We start from the raw sequence: 18,364 nt of genomic DNA, 5'->3' as shown, positions 1-18,364 counted from the left end.
TGCAGTAGTGTAGCTGTGTTGGTCCCAGGATATTAGAGAGACAAGGTGGGTGACATATCTTTTATTTACACTACAGCTAATGTTGGCATGATTTATTCACTCGAGGGGGTGAATAAATCACCCCCCAAGCAATATAAGTTACACTGACATAAGCGCCGGTGTGGATAATGCTATGTCAATGGAAGAGCTTCTCCTACTGACATAACTACCGTCGCTTGCGGGGGCTGGAATAGTAAAGCTGACAGGAGACCTCTCTCTACTAGTGTAGCCATTCTTAAGCTGACAGAGTACGAACCGTCTAGTGCAGTGGTTCTCAAACTATGGGTCAGGACCCCAAAATAAGTCAGGACCCCATTTTAATGGGGTCACCAGGGCTGGCATTAGACTTGCTCAGACCCCAGGCTGAAGCCCAAGCCCCACTGCCCAGCAGTGGGGATCAGGCTTCAGCTTCAGCCCTGTGTGGAAGGACTCAAGTTACAGGGCCAAAATCACCTTATCCAGTACTTGTGGGAGAGTGGACAACACTAATTATCACATGCGCACACCCTGGGGATCAAGAGACTGACCTAAAAATGCAATATTTTTTTTTAAAGTCATAATTTTTGAAGGTCTGACTCGGTGTTTCATTTCTGGAAGTTGGCAATACTACATAGTTGCTATTGGGGTACACATGAATATAATGCTGTAATTGTTTGACTGCTGCATCTGATCAATTCCAAACTCCCAGGGAATGTTCTATGCAGCAATGGGCAGCAGCCTATTAAGTGTGGTAAAAATTGGGAAGGAAAAATGGGTGACACTCAGAGGCCCTTGCATATGGTTATTAGACCCAGCAACTTCAACCACTTCTGTAATTCTCTAGAGATCAAACAAATGGCTGACTGCAGCCACCTTTCAGCATAACATCAATCGCACCTCTCATCTCTGCCCATCCTCCCAAGAGAGTTTAACATGTTGACATTGTGAATGATCTAGTATCTCCTAAGATGGGTACAACAATACTACAAACTATTAACTCCCAGACAGAAAGAAAAAAAAATAAGGGTGAGTGGGAAGAAGGTGCAGAGTCTTAGACTGGAGGACCAGATGTGGTAGCTAGAGAGTACACAGAACCGCTAGCATATGGTGTTGGGGTGGGAGGAGCATGCAGAGGCCACAGAATGAGAGAGAGGATTATAGGGAGTCCCTGAAAGAAAGAGATGGAACACAGTGAGCTCCTGGGATGGAATGGAGAGATGCAAGGAGCCCCGGGCATGTGCAATGAATTCAGACCACAGAAACTACGAAGTGTGAGACAAGACCTGGCACGCTCTGGAGTGGAGCTTTTCTTTCTAGCTATCCTTGATCTTTGAGTGCTGCTTGATTGATTCTGCTGAACACATCTTCAAATGCTATTCTCACAGGAACCTGCAGCTGCTAATACTACATCACACAGAACCTTTTCCCCACAGAAGTCATGCAGGATCAAGGCCATGATCAGGATATGTCCAGTAGTAGCAGCTGCAGTGTGTCTAAGACTGAAATGTTTGTGTTACAAGTTTTCACCACACAAAAGGTTTACATAAATACAGTAAATATTAAAACTAAATATCAAAAGCAGCATGAAAATAAATTGGAGCCTAGGTAGAATTCTATGGTGAAGGGTGTTTTATAAAGGCAACAACAAATGTATTCCAACATGTTTGATGATAAAAATGGTGGCATTCTTTGGTATTTGTGCTCTTATTACTACCACTTCACAACAAACATTCTATCGTAAGCAGCATTCTTTAATTCAGTTTTGCAATAATACTTGTAGACTAAGCACAAGATTTAGTCTCATATCTAGGGCCCTACCTACCTATTCAGGGTCCATTTTGGTCAATTTCACAGACAAAGGATTTAAAAAATCGTAAATTTCATGATTTCAGTTATTTAAAACTGAAATTTCACGGTGTTGTAATTGTATGGGTCCTGACCCAAAAAGGAGTTGGGGGGGAGGGGTGGTGTGGTACTGCTACCCTTACCTCTGCGCTGCTGCTGGTGGTGGTGCTGCCTTCAGAGCTGGGTGTCGAGACTGGCGGCTACTGGCTGGGAGCCCAGCTCTGAAGGCAGAGCCACCACCATCAGCAGCGCAGAAGTAAGGATGGCATGGTATGGTATTGCCACCCTTACTTCTGCGCTGTTTCTGGCGAGGCACTGTCTTCAGAGTTTGGTGTTAGTCCAACAGCTGCCTTTCTCCGGCAGCCGAGCTCTAAAGGCAGTGTAGAAGTAAAGGCAGCAATACCGCAACCCTAAAACAATCTTGTGATTCCCCCCACCACAACTCCCTTTTGGGTCAGGACCTCAATTTGAGAAACACTGATTTCCCAATGAAATCTGTGGAGTATAGGATAAAAGCTCACAAAAGACCAGATTTCACGGTCCGTTTTTCATGGCTGTGAATTTGTTAGGACCCTACTCGTATCATATTCTACTGCCCAGGCATTTCTATTCTTTTTTACAGAGGAGTTTGGATTCTGCAAACTGTGATTTTTGCATAATTTTTTCAACTGTAGAATTAAACAATCAGAACCGGAATTTTTCTGGGTTCTTCCACCCCTATTAAAAGTTCCAATAGTAGCAGGTTTAAGGAGCAATGAAAAATTAATGCTTTCTAAACAATCAACTTGTTGGTGAGGTTACAAATAAGGATTTAACTAAGTGAACGTGTGTGAACTGAGAGTCACGCTTGTGATTACTGAAAAAAGAGAGCTTTAGCAATAATTACAAAATACTTCATTCCATGTTACAATCTATACATACACATACAAGTAAACTATATATTTTACAATACATATACAATTTGCAAAGGTTGGAACGGTGCAGAACAATACAGTGACTTTTAAAGAGAAAAACTGAATAAAGAGAGACTGCCTCAGGGTGGGCTTCCATTGTTGTTTATTATTAGAGATTGGGTTAGGAGTCACATGCCTAGGAAAAGAGGATGTAGAGAGGCAGAGAATGAACTGGTCAAGGAATAGTGTGGAAGAAGAATCTAATGTCCTCGCTAAAGAGGGCAGACGGGGAGGAGGAGTAAAAGTAAAATGAGGTTATCAGCAGAAAACTGGTAAAGAGGGTTTATGGAAGAGAAGAGGTTTTACACAGGGTAGATTTACAAGTGTACAAGATACAGCAGCATATCAATGTCTTGAGTCAGGATAAGAGGTGTTACCTCACTCCTGTGGCTTGGGCCCTGCCCCAAACAGAGGGATTCTGTGACTTGTAGTCCTGTCAGGAGCCACAGAACCATGGAAACTGTAGGCTTCTAACAGCAGGCTGGGTATAGAAAGGCCTGCTTTATTCTGGAGAGAGACAGACAGACAGACAGACAGCAGGAAGATGGCAGGACCTGCTGAGAGTCTTCTACCAAAAAGGAAACAAGGGAAACGCAATACTGATCTTTTCATGGAGAAAGGGCTGAAGCCTGGAAATGAATGGGTCAAAGGCCCATTTAGGATCCCTATGTGTAAAGGTGAGAGCCCCTCTGTGAAAAGTGGAGAGGTTCCCCCCCACACTCTGATTACAGCACATAACCCAAGCAATCTGTTTTTATTTTGGACGAGTTTTGTTTATGCAGGAAAGGGGAGTCTCTGGTTCAGCCAGAGCAAAATCTTCCAACCAATAGGGAGACAGGCACTGACAAACTCTGATGGCAGGAAGGAAAGCTGCATCCTCGCAAATAGGAAAGTGATTCTTGATTCAAACTTAATGCCCCAGTTCCTGGAATTAGGGGCTAAAGTGGTGTTTATAAGAGGGAGACGAAGCGGCAACAATTCTATCTAAGAAGGTTCTAATTACCAATAAGACTATTAGTTTTGAATGTTACATTAAAAGGAGTTATGTACGGCCCAGGAACTGATGAAGTTTAAGGTATAAAGAAAGTTAGGAAAAAGCAGAAAAGGATGTCAATTTGGACATCTACTCAGATGTGGTATCAAGAAAGGAGACAGCCAATGGAGCATTAGCCATCATGGTTTAATTAGAAAACTGAAATTTGTCCAGAAAAGAAGTCAGATGATGAATAACATATCAGATCTTTTAAAAGCACTAACAAAAAAATTCCTTACCTAAAGAGATCATCAGCGAGTGATTCCTCTCTTGCATGCCGATTCTGTTCCTGACAAAATAAAGTAAATCTCTTCAATATTGTTCATACTAACACAATAGTCCTGTACTGAGACATCTTTCTGTGAATACCTCACATACAATGCATTTTACAGGAATGTCAGATTATGGTTTCAATTCTTAAAGTAGGCTCCAGTTACAGAAACCAATCTGAAAAATGATTGGACACTTGTGGGTATGTCTTCACTGTAGTTTTAGCCCTTGCTGTTGCATGTTTTTGCCCAAACCACTCATCCACACACAAAACCCTCAAGCATGTGCTTTGAATTTATGCTTGCTTGCATGGGTAGAGGTATGGATTAAAGCCAGAGCTGTTGTTTAGCTCAGGCTAGAACTTGCCTACTTTGCACTGAAGGTGCAGGCAAGATCACTTGAGGGCTGAAAGTCCTACAAAACCCTTTCCCACAATTTCCTCCAAAGGACCGAGACGTTCTCCCACAATTTATTGGGAAAGAATATTACAGAGTTTCTGCATCAAAAAACCATTGGCTATGCCCCCAGACATGTATAGATGAGGGCAGAAATAATGAGGACACAGTAACAGAGGAACAGCTTTGTTGTGGGAATGCTCATACTCAGGCTCGGCGAACTCAAATGCTCAGACCCAGGTGCCAATTACCCCAGCTAACTGCACAGTGTAGCTGTCCTGTGTGTCAGACAAAAATGAAGGGGAGGGAAAAATATCCAGGGCTTTACATTACTTGTCATGACGGAACTTTCAAAAGCAGGAATGTCTAACTAAAACTGCAACAATCAGAAACCTATTAGTTGGTCAAAATTTTGAATTTTGTCACAATTAGTTTTAAACTCTGGAACTAGCTCAGCAGTGGTGTGAAGGCAGACTCCTTTACACACTGTCAAGTAGCTGTGAGTTAACATCACTTATGCCAAGGAGATGCAAGTTAAAGTAATGGATGACCTACTTCAGTTTACAACTACGTATACCTTCCTACTACGGAGCTTTTCATGCAGTGCTATCATCTTTCAGCAACTGAGTTTGTACTACATCAACTTTGAATTTGAGTAATTAAGTCTAGTCTAATACAGGTTATGAGTTATAGGGGTGTGTAAATGGTATGTTGTGAGTCTACATTAAAATCTATACTGTCTAAGTGTAACATGTATGCTTTGGTGGTGAAAAGGGAAGGGGCAAAAGGAGCTGCAAATTTCACCATTTTAAACTGTCCTCTGAGTTTGATCCCTTGTGTTACTATAAAATTTTAAGAGTTGAGCCAGAGAAGTGCTGAACATCCACAACTAAAGACAATACAATCTGCAGATCTTTAGCATCTCTCAGAGTTAGGCCAACATCCTGCATGGTACCTTTTTACGCAAACTATATTCTAACTTTTTTTCTACTTTGAAAAATTTGCGTAACAGCATACTCTCAAACTGTGGTTTGCTGACCTCTTCTAACGGGAGTTGCTTCTGTCATGGGAGTAAAGCATCTATGTCTGTTTTCAAGCGGAGATACTTTGTTAATTGGAATCTGGGTTATGATTAATTTTAGGGTTTCCAAAGGCTAAAATTAATCATGAGCTGGAGGGTGAGAGGGAAAAAAGAGTCAGAACCTCCCTGCTCTGCTGCTCATGTCCTTCTTAGGTGTGCCTCATAGAAATTCAACAATGAGTACATTTGTGGTGGATGCCAAATTAGGATAACAAGCACACAAGATGACAAATTGCAAAGTGGCCAGGAGAGATTTTGCAGTGCTATACTGCAAGATAAAATCTAGCGCTGAAATCAACTAGTAAAATCAGGTAGAGGCAATAAACAGCAAATACAAAAGTAGGAATGGAGTCAAAATCTCAAGAAATCCCACCTATCACGTTCTCTCCTTAGTACTGTCTTATTACTTTTCCAATTAACCAAGTAATACTGATACCACAGGAAAGATATGGAACCTGAGTGGGAGATTGGGATGGGATGTGGCCCATGAGAGGAGCTTTTTTAAAGAAGCAGCACACAAAATTAAAAAGTTGAGAACTGCTAGAGCAACATATAAATTAAATACAAATGGAAAGATGTTCTATAGTGAAAAAGACAACCTTCAGTCTCCTGATTACAACATGCACATCTCATACATATTTTTCATACGAATATCAACTGCATTCTAGTCTGTGAGCAGACCATCAGCAGTGCTACACTGAGCGCCTTGAACGCTGAGGTTGCTGAGCTTGTTAATGTAAACATTTTCACTGCCACACTCAGAATTCATGCATGGTTGAGCTTCAATAAAATGTTTATTTCACTCAGTCATTAAAATCACTTTCTCCTAGGTCAGTGCCTTTTGCTTTACAGCAGTCTCCTCTGTACTAACCGTCTGAACAGATTTTAAATTAAACATTTTATTAATATTACATATCTAATTTATCCAAAAGAATCAGCAGAGTGTCAGCCTTCTCAATGAACCCCTTTCGTTTATTTGGGTCACATCCTTAACATCTTTTTGGATGTGTTAAGTGGCAGATTCATTCAGCACATAGGCTCAACTTTTAGTACAGAGTTGCCCTATTCTTGGGAAGGACCGCAGTTGTTTTATTGCCTGGAAAGAATTCCTTACCTCCATTTCCTGCCTTAACCATTCTTCCAATTGTGAATTCTTTTTGGCATGGTGACCTATTAGATCTGATCCTCCAATAATGTGTGGAAGCTGTCCTGCTCCAGGATAAGGTACCTGTTGGACAGGAAACTTTTGCTGTTATAGTGCAGGCTGACAACCTTGCAAGACCAGAGTAGCCACCACTAGTAAATTCATAGCGGCAGAACACCTTTCATCCAATTTGTCTAACAGTATCTATGCAATGAACAGTTCTACTTAAATAGCACACCACCTGCAAACTGACAACTCTCCCCCAAAAGAAAGAGCTGTGACTAGTTATATTTTTTATTTGTTAAATTAATACGCTAATACATTTAAAATGCATTTTGAAAACCAAGAGAAACTGATATTTAAAGTTTCTAATCCAGTCTGATGTAGAGAAGAATTTGTAATGCAGAACCCAGCAAAACAGAAAGGATAATACTTTCAAAGATACTGCATGTCCTACTAAACAATTTTAAAATGCCACTTGGAACTATGGTAGGTACAATATTTCATACAAATGTGATTTTCAAGATGACCATGTCCATTTAAAGGCATTTAATTTTTTTACTTAAATGTAGTGTATTGCATATCTTAGATTACACTCCACTTTCTCTTCAAATTCTGGGCTGCAGCTATATTCCTACAATTAACACAAAGTTTTGTAAAAGTCACTCTCAGAACCCAATTGATCTTAGTTTTATAAGACATGCATTTTAGTAGTATGTTTTAGAAATCCAAATTTTCAAAATGTAAAATTTCAAGCCAATATATGTTCTCAATACATTATTTGACAGTGACACAGTAAGCATAAGAGGAGATACAACCTGACGTTATAATACTGTTCAAGATCACAGTATCCTTTAGTGAATCAGCCTGAGTAAGAACTGCACAAGCCTCCAAAAAGAACTCAGGTCTCTAGGTAATCATGTGGTGGGAGCAGAAATGAGCTGTGCCTGCTGATGGGGGGGACAGGGACGCAAGTGAGGACAGCCGGCTTCAGTACTGCTACTGAGCATGTTCAGTACATGTGAAGGTGCTCAGTACAAGCCCAGGAGTGAATCTGGGGGGCATGCATCTCCGCATGCCCCCGCATGGGTTGCCTCTGGGTGGAAAGTAACCTTCTCCGGTATCTGTCTGATAAATTAATACAAAAATAGCCACAGTATTTTGCTCTTCACCACAATGGTGACAGTAAGTTAATAAAATATAAGTGGAAGTAGAATCTCTAAGAATGCCTTTCATCTAATAAAATTTCTATTATATTATGGCAGCACTTGCATAGCTATTTCAAACAGTGCCATCTTGTGGCAGTTTAAAATATGCACTCACCTTTTTGAATTTCTTAAAGTTGTTCAGTTGCTCGTAATTGATTTGTACAGCAACAAGACTATTTGGCCTTGGATGGCTAACAACCAGTGATCTAAATTCAGTCAACAAGAGTCTGCTGGGAAGATTGCTGGAGACATCTTGAAGTCTGTCAGTGTTCTTGTGAGAGGAAAAAGGGGAAAGGAAAACTTCAAGTGTTCAGTAAACTAAGAGCCTATTTTAAGAGATCAGAGAATGTACACTTGACAGGTTAGAAATGGAAGGCAGACATTAGCTCAGAACAGTACAGTCTAGATAAAACTTAAAATTTAAAACTGGATTTCTAGTAAAGTAAGGTCTGGTCTAAACTCAAGTGTTATCCCCACTCTGGGGAAACTCAGACCCAGGTGGTTCCTCTCCTTGCCCTGTGGTTTTGCGGAGAAAACTGCAGGGAGGAACCAGGTTTGGGCTTGGGTCTACACTGCAGCTGGAGATGCAGTTCCCAGCTCAGGTAGATGTACAAGCACTAGCTTTGATCAAGCTAGCATGCTAAAAATAGCAGTGTAACCACTGCAGTGTGGACAATCTCATGGGCTAGGCAAACTGTGGGGCACATCCAGAGAAACATTCGGGGGGCAAGTGGCGATGCCAGGCAGCTGGTGCCAGCTCCATGCAGTGGGGCCTGAGCCAGCTCCCATGGAGGGGGGTGGGGAGAGAGAGCCACCTCCACCCAGACTCACCTCAGCGGGCCACCCACCTTGTGGATCAGTGTGCCGCACCGATTTCCACCCCCAGTAGCCTCTGTGCCCAGCATTGGCTCCGCCCCCAGAGACCATCACACAAGCTTTCCCCCACCCTGAAAACCAGAGGTGGGAGGGGCAGAGGAGAAGTTATTGGCCCTGCCCTAGCAGTGGTGCAGAGGAAGCCTTGGCTGTGCAGCAGTGAGTGTGGGGGGAGGGAGGAGGGGAAGACGGGGACAAACAGATTACTTTAATGGTAAGGGGGTGGGCGACTGGAAAAGTTTGCACACCACTGGACTAGTCGACTGAATATGTACTTGGGGTCTCAGATGGGACTGTATTCTGGCATGTAGTTTGTGATGCTGGCTGCACTGCTATTTTTAGCAAATTAGCTTGATCACAGCTACTGTGTGTACATCTACTGGAGCTTGAAATTACATCTCCAACTGCTGTGCAGATGAACCCAGAGACTCCAGCCCATAGGAACAGCTGCAGAAGCAGCCAAATCAGATACCTTTGGACATTCAGAGAACTTTCTATGGTTTGGACTGGACTTTCTCTGCCCTGTGCTGATTGGCTGTTTGCTTCAACCCTCTCAATCTCTTCATGTCATCTTCACTCCACACCTGCTCTCTTAACTTCTTCTCCCCTGCCCTGTCCCCTTACCCCCTCTTTCTTTCAGTGCCCTTTCTTCCTTCATTCTCCCCCGCACCCGCATTTAGCTGATCTTCCAACCCCTCAAAATTATGGAACCAATATGACATTTGCCGCCATCATATTTTTACTTTGCTTGTGTGTTATACCCCTTCCCCTACCCTGTGTCTGTCTGATCTATTCAGATTACAAACTCTTTGGGACAGGAACTGTACTACTATTTGTATAGTGCCTAGCACAAGGAGGGCCTATTCTTGGCATATGATTACATAATAAACATGATTAATAATAATATTTCAGTTAAGGGTGTGATTTATTCTACTGTAATAATTTTATGCCAGTGAAAGCCCTATTATGGACGCAGTTACACCAATATAAAGATGACTTCTACTGGTGTATTTATTTCCCTTCCCCTATGGTAATAATCTATATGAGATAAGCACTTTTAAACCAATGTAACTGAATCCACCACCAACTTCTCTTGTGTGTACCTGTACATCTTTGACTATATACTGATATAGTTAAAGCGGTACAACTTTTATGTTTAAATAAGCCCTCATTCATCAAACCCTCCTATGTCCACTGCACACATATGAACTTAGTTTTAAAAGCAAAAAAACTGGTACATTTCCTTCATATTTCTCAGTGTTAACTAATGCTAGGTATTCCTTACATTTGACTAGTTTCTTACCAAAACTGATGATTCCTGCTTAATCTCAATTTTTTTCTTTGAAGTTGGAACAGTGCCAAGTTCATTTTCTTGCTGTTTGACCAAACAATTTTAAAGAGCAATCATTGTAAATGTAAATTATGATTACATATTTACAAAAAAAAATACCCTGGACATATACTTTAACAATGCATTGTTCTCCTAAAACCACTGTCCCTGGTTTGTTCAGATTACATATTTTTTAGTATAAGAAAACAAAGTGTTTTTCCTTAAGAATTCATAATTCCTAAAATCCTACCAGTAAGGATTATGAAAATCACTGTAAGCTTTCAGGTATGAATGAAACTATTAGTTTTCTGTTTTAAATTATATCCCAGAGTTCATGGTCAGGAAATAACTAAATGAAAGTGTCAATTTGGGAGCAATCTTGATTAGAATCAAGGCTAGTCTCCTCACAGCCTGTAGTTAAAGAAGGGAAAGCAGACTGCTACACATCAAAATTTTGCTCAATAGCTAATAACTTCCTCTAAGGCTTTTCTATTTCTGCTATAAAGGTGTGTTGATGTCACAAGTGATGTTTGTTATGAAAAAATTGGGTGGGGAAGGTGATAGTATCAACTCTCTATTTTCTAAATTGTTTACTTGCAGTGGCCCAAGCGGTCAAATTAGATTAAAATTTTGCCTTTTATCAAAAGTCTCCTGTCGTTTTTGGCTCAATACCAAATATGTTCTTTCACACCAGAAAACTAAAGTCTTTTCTACACTTTTACCTCAGCCACAAGACCAGAATCTCAGTACAAATCAGCGTTTGCAACCTCAGATTCCAGAAAGTGTGCAAAAACATTTATCTGACCTCTGAAAAGGGACACAAACAAAAAGGATTCCAGGCCACAGTTATCAGGCAAGAACTTGTCTACCACATGAAGAATTAAGTTTATAATAAATTCTTTAGTTACTATAAGTGCGTATGTCTAAGGAATCTTTAGAAGTGCTCTCTTTCAGGTGAATGTCATCAGCTTCCTTTATTTCAACAAACAAGTATTTTTTGGTTCCACAATATAGGTGAAGTGAGGAGATTCTTTACTGTATAATGTGGAAAGTTATTTGATGAAAAGAAAAAAATCCCATTATTATTTTTGCCGCACTTAGGCCAGGTCTACACTAGGTAATTTTCCCACCAGTGTAGATTAAGCTTCAGCAACTTGTGGTGTTTTTACCACCATGTCAATTAAACCTAATCCTTGCTCCCTTAACACCTCCACACACACATACTTGTCCCCTATGCTTTTAATAATATCCTTCTCCCAAGCATCGTCTCCTGTCCTCCTCCAAGTAACTTATTTTTAATTAGACCAAACAGCCAGTGTCTTCTAATCTTCCTCTAGGACTTTACTTCATTCTCAAATTTTAAAGAGTCATTAATCACAAGCTCATAACTACACAATCAATCATGTGAGCCCTTATTTGTTAGAGCCCTTATTTGTTATAACCCTTATTCCTCCATTTGCCTGCTGTCATCACTCACATTGTCTAACTTTGATTATACACTCTTTGGGGTAAGAATTAGGGTGACCAGATTCCCAATATTAGGGGCTGTCTTATATATGCAACTATATTTCCTCCTCCTTCCCCCTGGAGAAAAAAAAAAGTGTCACGATTTTTCACACTTGCTATCTGGTCACCCAAGTAAGAACAGTTTTACATTTCTACAAGTTTTGTGTAAATTTTTGGTGCTGTATAAATGTGAAATAGGAACATTTAAAACTCTGGTTTCTTTCTGCAATCTGAAGATAAAAAAGGTTGTATAACCTGTGTGTCCAATATCTGTTGTTTAGCTAATGGTCACAGCATGCTAATCTGGGACCAGTTTTGACGACACATTCTTGGCTTTTCCAAGTGGCATGCTTTCAAAACTTCAGAATGAACCTCTAGAAAAGGAGTTTTCATTGGCGAGCAACATTAGTTAATTTACTATTGTGAATACAAGTGTGGCTGATTTACTGTGGCAGCCCAACAAAGACTGATATATGCAGTCAGCATACAGAAGAGCATGTTTGGGAAAAAGAAATGGGATAGTGCTTTATTTTAGGAAAGAATCTCTGTGGCAAACAGGCATATCTCCAAAGGGGGAAAAAGAGAAAAGTCACATTTACTTACGAGCTGTTTACATTCAAAATGTTTCAGATACTCATCACTTACAGTTCATAAACCTTTCTAAACCCTTAAGGTTGACTAAAATATTTAAGCTGCAATATACTTATAGTTTAAGAAAAATATTTAAGAAAGTAACCCCATATCAGACCAGACTTCTGTCTATGCAGCTTAGTGTCTCAGTTTCACATATGAGGCTTAGCTATTTGAGAGATATTAGGTGAGAACGCTAAGAATACATAATGATCTGACAATATATCATCTTGCTGACACCCAACACACAGGTACAGAAATTCTGCAGCTGAAAAGGAGCTTGACACAGTTTCTCCTGGGAATTGAGGAGCATAACAGGTAACAACAACAACTGCACACTGTACTAAAAAACCTTCTCTTCAGGACAGAGAAAGGTTTGGCTGTTCTGCTTATAAAGGCAATATTTCTTTAACAAGAGCAAATTGACAGCTTCAGAAAGCAAGTATGACGTGTAAAATAACTGATGCCAGTTTAAAGTTACAAAGTGCCTCCATCTGGGGGAAATAAACTCTAAAAACGCTACAGGATAGTGACTTCTGGAGAGCCAGGAAGTCCATATTTTAACTCATCCCTCACAACGTTTACATAAAATCCCCAAACTACACCTACTGCTCGTTTATAATTGCATGAGAGCTAATACAATGCATTCAAACTGCTCAAAGCTGGTATCTGTTCTTAAGCTGTATTTGTCTCTGTGCTAACAGTCTAATCTTGCAAGATACTGCTGCACAGGCTCCTCCAATGACACTGCAACTTGCAGAATCGGGTACATAACAAGTGATTAATAAAGAACGTTACTTACCAATATCCTATTGGCTTTTTCTTGAATTACATTTTCTTCTTCAATCCTTTTCCCCTTGGTTTCCAAACGTCTTTTTTTCTGCATATTGGCTCCATGCTCCTCACCATGATCCCCCATTTCAGCTTCCCAATCCAGCCCTTTGCTCCCAAACACAAGCTCTAGTGTAGCTGCATCCTCAGCTAAATCACCTAACTCTTTTCTTTTCTTTGATGCAGGCTTTTCACTGGAAACATTTTTAGTAACAGTTTGATCTTTCTCTGATTTGCTACTTTCTATTGCAAACTTTAGACTTGCGTCTACAGGTGAAAGGTTTGTTTTCAGGTTCAAGGTATTTTGTTCCTTTTGAGTCTGTTCCACTTTACTTTTCCACACCAAGGAAGTTGTGGGTTGGGTTTGACTGGAAAGATGAGATGACTTTTCCTCCATCTTTGCCAGTTTAGGTACTGATGTTTCTCCCTCTTCAATCCTTTGCCTTAGCCAGAAAGAAACAAGGAATTTTTCAACATGATAAACTCAGTAAGTGAATAATGCACAATGACTGAATATGAATCCAAAAATCCACAAGTGATGATTTTCTTCATTTTGATTTTGTAATGTTGCTTAAGTGTTTAGAGTACTTGGTTGTGTGCTCTGTGCTTGGCTATATATTGGGTGTCCGTGGGAGTTTGTTACAGAGATGAATCACCTGCATAAGCGTTGCATAATATAAGTGGGAGTTAAGGTAATCTTTATTTATATGCCTCAACTGATAATTTTCTGCATTTTTCATTATTGTGTTGGGATTTGAATCTGAGCAACCTTAGCATACACTTTTCTGTTTGGAGATACAGATAGAAATGGCCAGTTTAAAATAAAAAAAATGAACCAAGGAATTCAATTTCTTAGGGAGGTAGTAAAATCTACATTGGGAATAAAATGTATGCCCCTTGAACTAAAACAAATTACTTTCTAAATCAAAAGTAGCACCATCTGACAATATGAAAAATACCCAGAAAAAAAGAATTTCCGTGAACATACCTTTTCTTTGGAGCTGCCTGGAAATAATTTTTAATGGAGTTAGACTCTTGCTGTGAAGCTCTCTCTCTATTTCTATTAACTCCTAAAATTTTAGAGGGTGAGAGGGGTTGACTTTTTTGGTCAACCCCAGGTGTTCTATGCATCTTGGGTAATACTGTCCCTGTATTTACATTGCCACTAGTGCTGGGAGTCTCCTTTACAGTGGTTATATTCTGTGAATACATTTTGTCTCTTCGATCCATTCTGGGAGTTTTCTCTCTCTTCTCTCCGCTTATCTCCATACTACACAAAAGGGAGAAAAAATACTAAGTAAACATATAGGCAGTCATTGCAGAAACAGCATACACATTACAGAGCACCACAGTAACACAGCTGTACCTCTGGTGTACAATGAACACTTATGGAAGCTATATAAATTAATATTAATATCTGCAATGACTAAATTATCTAGATAATTATGAAATTGCTTTAGAATTCAGAACATGGTTAAAAGAGCCAATCAGATCTGCTGCATCACCAATTGCATCTTCTAGTGTCAGACCTGACGCCCCAGCTGGCTTTCTTGCTATACCCTATCACTTCAAGGCAGAAGATGGACCACCGGGATAGTGACCACAGTTTACTATTGCAAGTTAGGGAGCGCCACATCAAATGTTGAGCCCCACTGACTATGGCAAGACTATAACTGGCTCAAATTTCCTCTGACATGGTAATAGCCTTATTTATAGACATCAACTTAGGAAACTATTTCAATGTGTACTTTACCATGTGTCCATCAGTTCTTCTGGTTCTGTGTCAACTACATATCCTGTGTTATCACTTGTAGTAACAGGCATTATGATCTCATCTACAGTCGAACTCTGAGAAAGGGTTGGATGCGGAACAGCTGATCCTGGACCAACCAGCTGTTTAGCTACAAGTTGAACATATGAAACAATTAAAAAGTTAGCAGTCTTCCTGTGGCTCTGTGTATGTATAAGCCATTATTACAGTACTATTACTGTTAACTGATTTTAATTATAAATCCACACAGATTCAATAGTTAACATATAACTCCAGGCAGCGTGCTGCTTGCCTGGAGCTAGAATTCCGGATGTGACCGAGTGTCTGAGGAGACTGATCAAGCCTCGGACCACTACCCCTTCCTACTTCTCCACGTGGGCACCAATGATACTGTCAAGGTTGACCTTCAGTGGTTCAGACTACGTGGCTCTAGGAAGAAAGATAAATGAGTTTCAGGCACAAGTCATGTTCTCGTCCATCCTCCCTATTGAAGGAAAAGGCCCAGGTAGGGACCATCGAATTGTGGAAGTAAATGCATGGTTACGCAGGTGGTGTTGAAGAGAGGGCTCTGGATTCTCCAACCATGGGATGTTATTCCAGAAAGAAGGACTGCTAGAAAGAGATGGGATCTACCTAACAAGAGAGGGAAGAGCATCTTCGCAGGCAGACTTGCTAACCTAGGGAGGAGGGCTTTAAACTAGGTTCACCAGGGGATGGTGACCTAAGCCCAGAGGTAAGTGGGCAAGTGGGATACCGGGAGGAAACACAAGAAGGAGGGTGCAACAGGAGAGGCCTCCTGATTCACATTGAGAAAAAAGAACAATCGGCTAGCTATCTTAGGCGTCTTTACACGAAGGCAAGAAGCCTGGGAAACAAGCAGGAAGAATGGACGTCTGGCACAGTCAAGGAACTATGATGTGGTTGGAATAACAGAGACTTGGTGGAGTAACTCGCATTACTGGAGCACTGTCATGGATGGGTATAAACTGTTCAGGAAGGACAGGCGGGGGAGAAAAGGTGGAGGAGTTGCACTGTATGTAAGAGAGCAGTATGATTGCTCAGAGCTCCAGTATGAAACTGCAGAAAAGCCTGTTGAGAGTCTTTGGATTAAGTTTAGAGGAGAGAGCAACAAGGGTGATGTCGTGGTGGGCATCTGCTATAGACCATCAGACCAGGAGGATGAGGCAGACGAGGCTTTCTTCGGACAACTAACAGAAGTTTCCAGATCACAGGCCCTAGTTCTCATGGGAGACTTCAATCACCTTGACATCTGCAGGGAGAGCAATACAGCAGTGCACAGACAATCCAGGAAGTTTTGGGAGAGTGTTGGGGACAACTTCCAGGTGCAAGTGCTGGAGGAACCAAGTAAGGGCCAGACTCCTCTTGACCTGCTGCTCACAAACAGGAAGAGTTGATAGGGGAAGTAGAAGTGGGTGGCAACCTGGGCAACAGTGACCATGAGATGGTCGAGTTCAGGATCCTGACAAAAGGAAGAAAGGAGAGCAGCAGAATACAGACCCTGGACTTCAGAAAAGCAGACTTTGACTCCCACAGGTAACTGATGGGCAGGATGTCCCAGGAGGTAATATGAGGGGGAAAAGGAGTCCAGGAGAGCTGGCTGTATTTTACAGAAGCCTTAGTAAGGGTGCAGGAACAAACCATCCTGATGTGCAGAAAGAATAGCAAATATGGCAGGAAACCAGCTTGGCTTAACAGAGATCTTCGGTGAGCTTAAACACAAAAAGGAAGCTTACAAGAAGTGGAAACCTGGACAGATGACTAGGGAGGAGTATAAAAATATTGCTCGAGCATGCAGGGGTGTAATCAGGAAGGCCAAAGCACAACTGGAGTTGCAGCTAGCAAGGGATGTGAAGGGTAACAAGAAGGATTTCTACAGGTATGTTAGCAACAACAAGAAGGTCAGGGAAAGTGTGGGACCCTTACTGAATGGGGGAGGCAACCTAGTGACAGATGATGTGGAAAAAGTTGAAGTACTCAATGCTTTTTTTGCCTCGGTCTTCACAGACAAGGTCAGCTCCCAGACTGCTGCACTGGGCAGCACAGAATGGGGAGGAGGTGAGCAGCCTTCAGTGGTGAAAGAACAGGTTAAGAACTATTTAGAAAAGCTGGACATGCACAAGTCCACGGGTCCAGATCTAATGCATCTGAGGGTGCTGAGGGAGTTGACTGATGAGATTGCAAAGCCATTGGCCATTATCTTTGAAAACTCATGGCAATCGGGGGAGTTCCTGGACGATTGGAAAAAGGCGAATATAGGGCCCATCTTTTAAAAAAGGAAGAAGGAGAATCCGGGGAACTACAGACTGGTCAGCCTCACCTCACCTCAGTCCCTGGAAAAATCATGGAGGAATCCTCAAGGAATCCATTTTGCAGCACTTGGAGGAGAGGAAGGTGATCAGGAACAGTCAACATGGATTCACCAAGGGCAAGTCATGCCTGACCAACCTGATTGCCTTCTATGATGAGATAATGGACTCTGTGGATATGGGGAAAGTGGTGGATGTGATAGATCTTGACTTTAGCAAAGCTTTTGATACAGTCTCCAACAGTATTCTTGCCAGCAAGTTAAAAAAAACTTATGGATTGGATGAATGGACTATAAGGTAGATGGAAAGCTGGCTAGATCATTGGGCTCAACGGGTAGTGATCAACGGCTCAATGTCTACTTGGTAGCCAGTATCAAGCGGAGTTTCCCAGGGGTCGGTCCTGGGGCTGGTTTTGTTTAACCTCTTCATTAATGATCTGGATGAGAGGATGAATTGCACCCTCAGCGAGATCGTGGATTACACTAAACTGGTGGGGAGAAGTAGATACACTGGAGGGTAGGAATAGGGTCCAGCGTGACCTAGACTGATTGGGCCAAAAGAAATCTGATGAAGTTCAACAAGGACAAGTGCAGAGTCCTGCACTTAGGACAGAAGAATCCCAAGCACTGCTACAGGCTGGGGACCGACTGGCTAAGCAGCAGTTCTGCAGAAAAGGACCTGGGGATTACAGTGATCGAGAAGCTGGATATGAGTCAACAGTGTGCCCTAGTTGCCAAGAAGGTTAATGGCATATTGGGCTGCATTAGTAGGAGCTTTGCCAGCAGATGGAGGGAAGCGATTACTCCCCTCTATTCAGCACTGGTGAGGCCACATCTGGAGTATTGCATCCAGTTTTGGGCACCCCAATACAGAAAGGATGTGGAAAATTTAGAGAGAGTCCAGTGGAGGGCAATGAAAATGATTAGGGGGTTGGAGCACATGACTTACGAGGAGAGGCTGAGGGAACTGGGCTTATTTAATCTGCAGAAGAGAAGAATGAGGGGGGATTTGATAGCAGCCTTCAACTATCTGAATAGGGATTCCAAAGAGGATGGAGCTAGGCTGTTCTCAGTGGTGGCAGATTACAAAACAAGAAGCAATGGTCTCAAGTTGCAATGCGGGAGGTCTAGGTTGGATATTAGGAAAAAC

At 41.5% G+C, this 18,364-nt stretch overlaps 1 protein-coding gene across 4 annotated transcripts in view; it reads right to left on the bottom strand.

Moving 5' to 3' along the window:
* Positions 1–18,364, bottom strand: part of NBN (nibrin) — an 80,385-nt gene that overhangs the window by 14,377 nt on the left and 47,644 nt on the right. Inside the window, exons 9-16 of one of the 4 annotated variants that reach the window (XR_006278731.1) lie at positions 14,871–15,018; positions 14,106–14,387; positions 13,089–13,560; positions 10,124–10,195; positions 8,063–8,218; positions 6,710–6,823; positions 5,554–5,685; positions 4,089–4,138 (exon numbers count right to left, since the gene is read on the bottom strand). Coding sequence is in view for 3 of the 4 variants with exons in the window: in XM_038390643.2 (XP_038246571.1) it covers positions 4,089–4,138; positions 6,710–6,823; positions 8,063–8,218; positions 10,124–10,195; positions 13,089–13,560; positions 14,106–14,387; positions 14,871–15,018 (1,294 nt within the window). In the remaining variant the exon portion in view is untranslated. Of the gene's footprint in view, positions 1–4,088; positions 4,139–5,553; positions 5,686–6,709; positions 6,824–8,062; positions 8,274–10,123; positions 10,196–13,088; positions 13,561–14,105; positions 14,388–14,870; positions 15,019–18,364 lie in introns of those variants that run through there. The other 3 variants (XM_038390643.2, XM_038390644.2, XM_043507636.1) reach the window with 3 other exon arrangements.

Source organism: Dermochelys coriacea, chromosome 2 (assembly GCF_009764565.3).
Source record: "Dermochelys coriacea isolate rDerCor1 chromosome 2, rDerCor1.pri.v4, whole genome shotgun sequence".
Taxonomy (NCBI): Eukaryota; Metazoa; Chordata; order Testudines; family Dermochelyidae; genus Dermochelys; species Dermochelys coriacea.
The sequence above is the reverse complement of the archived record's forward strand: the minus strand, read 5'-3'. Positions and strand labels throughout refer to the sequence as shown.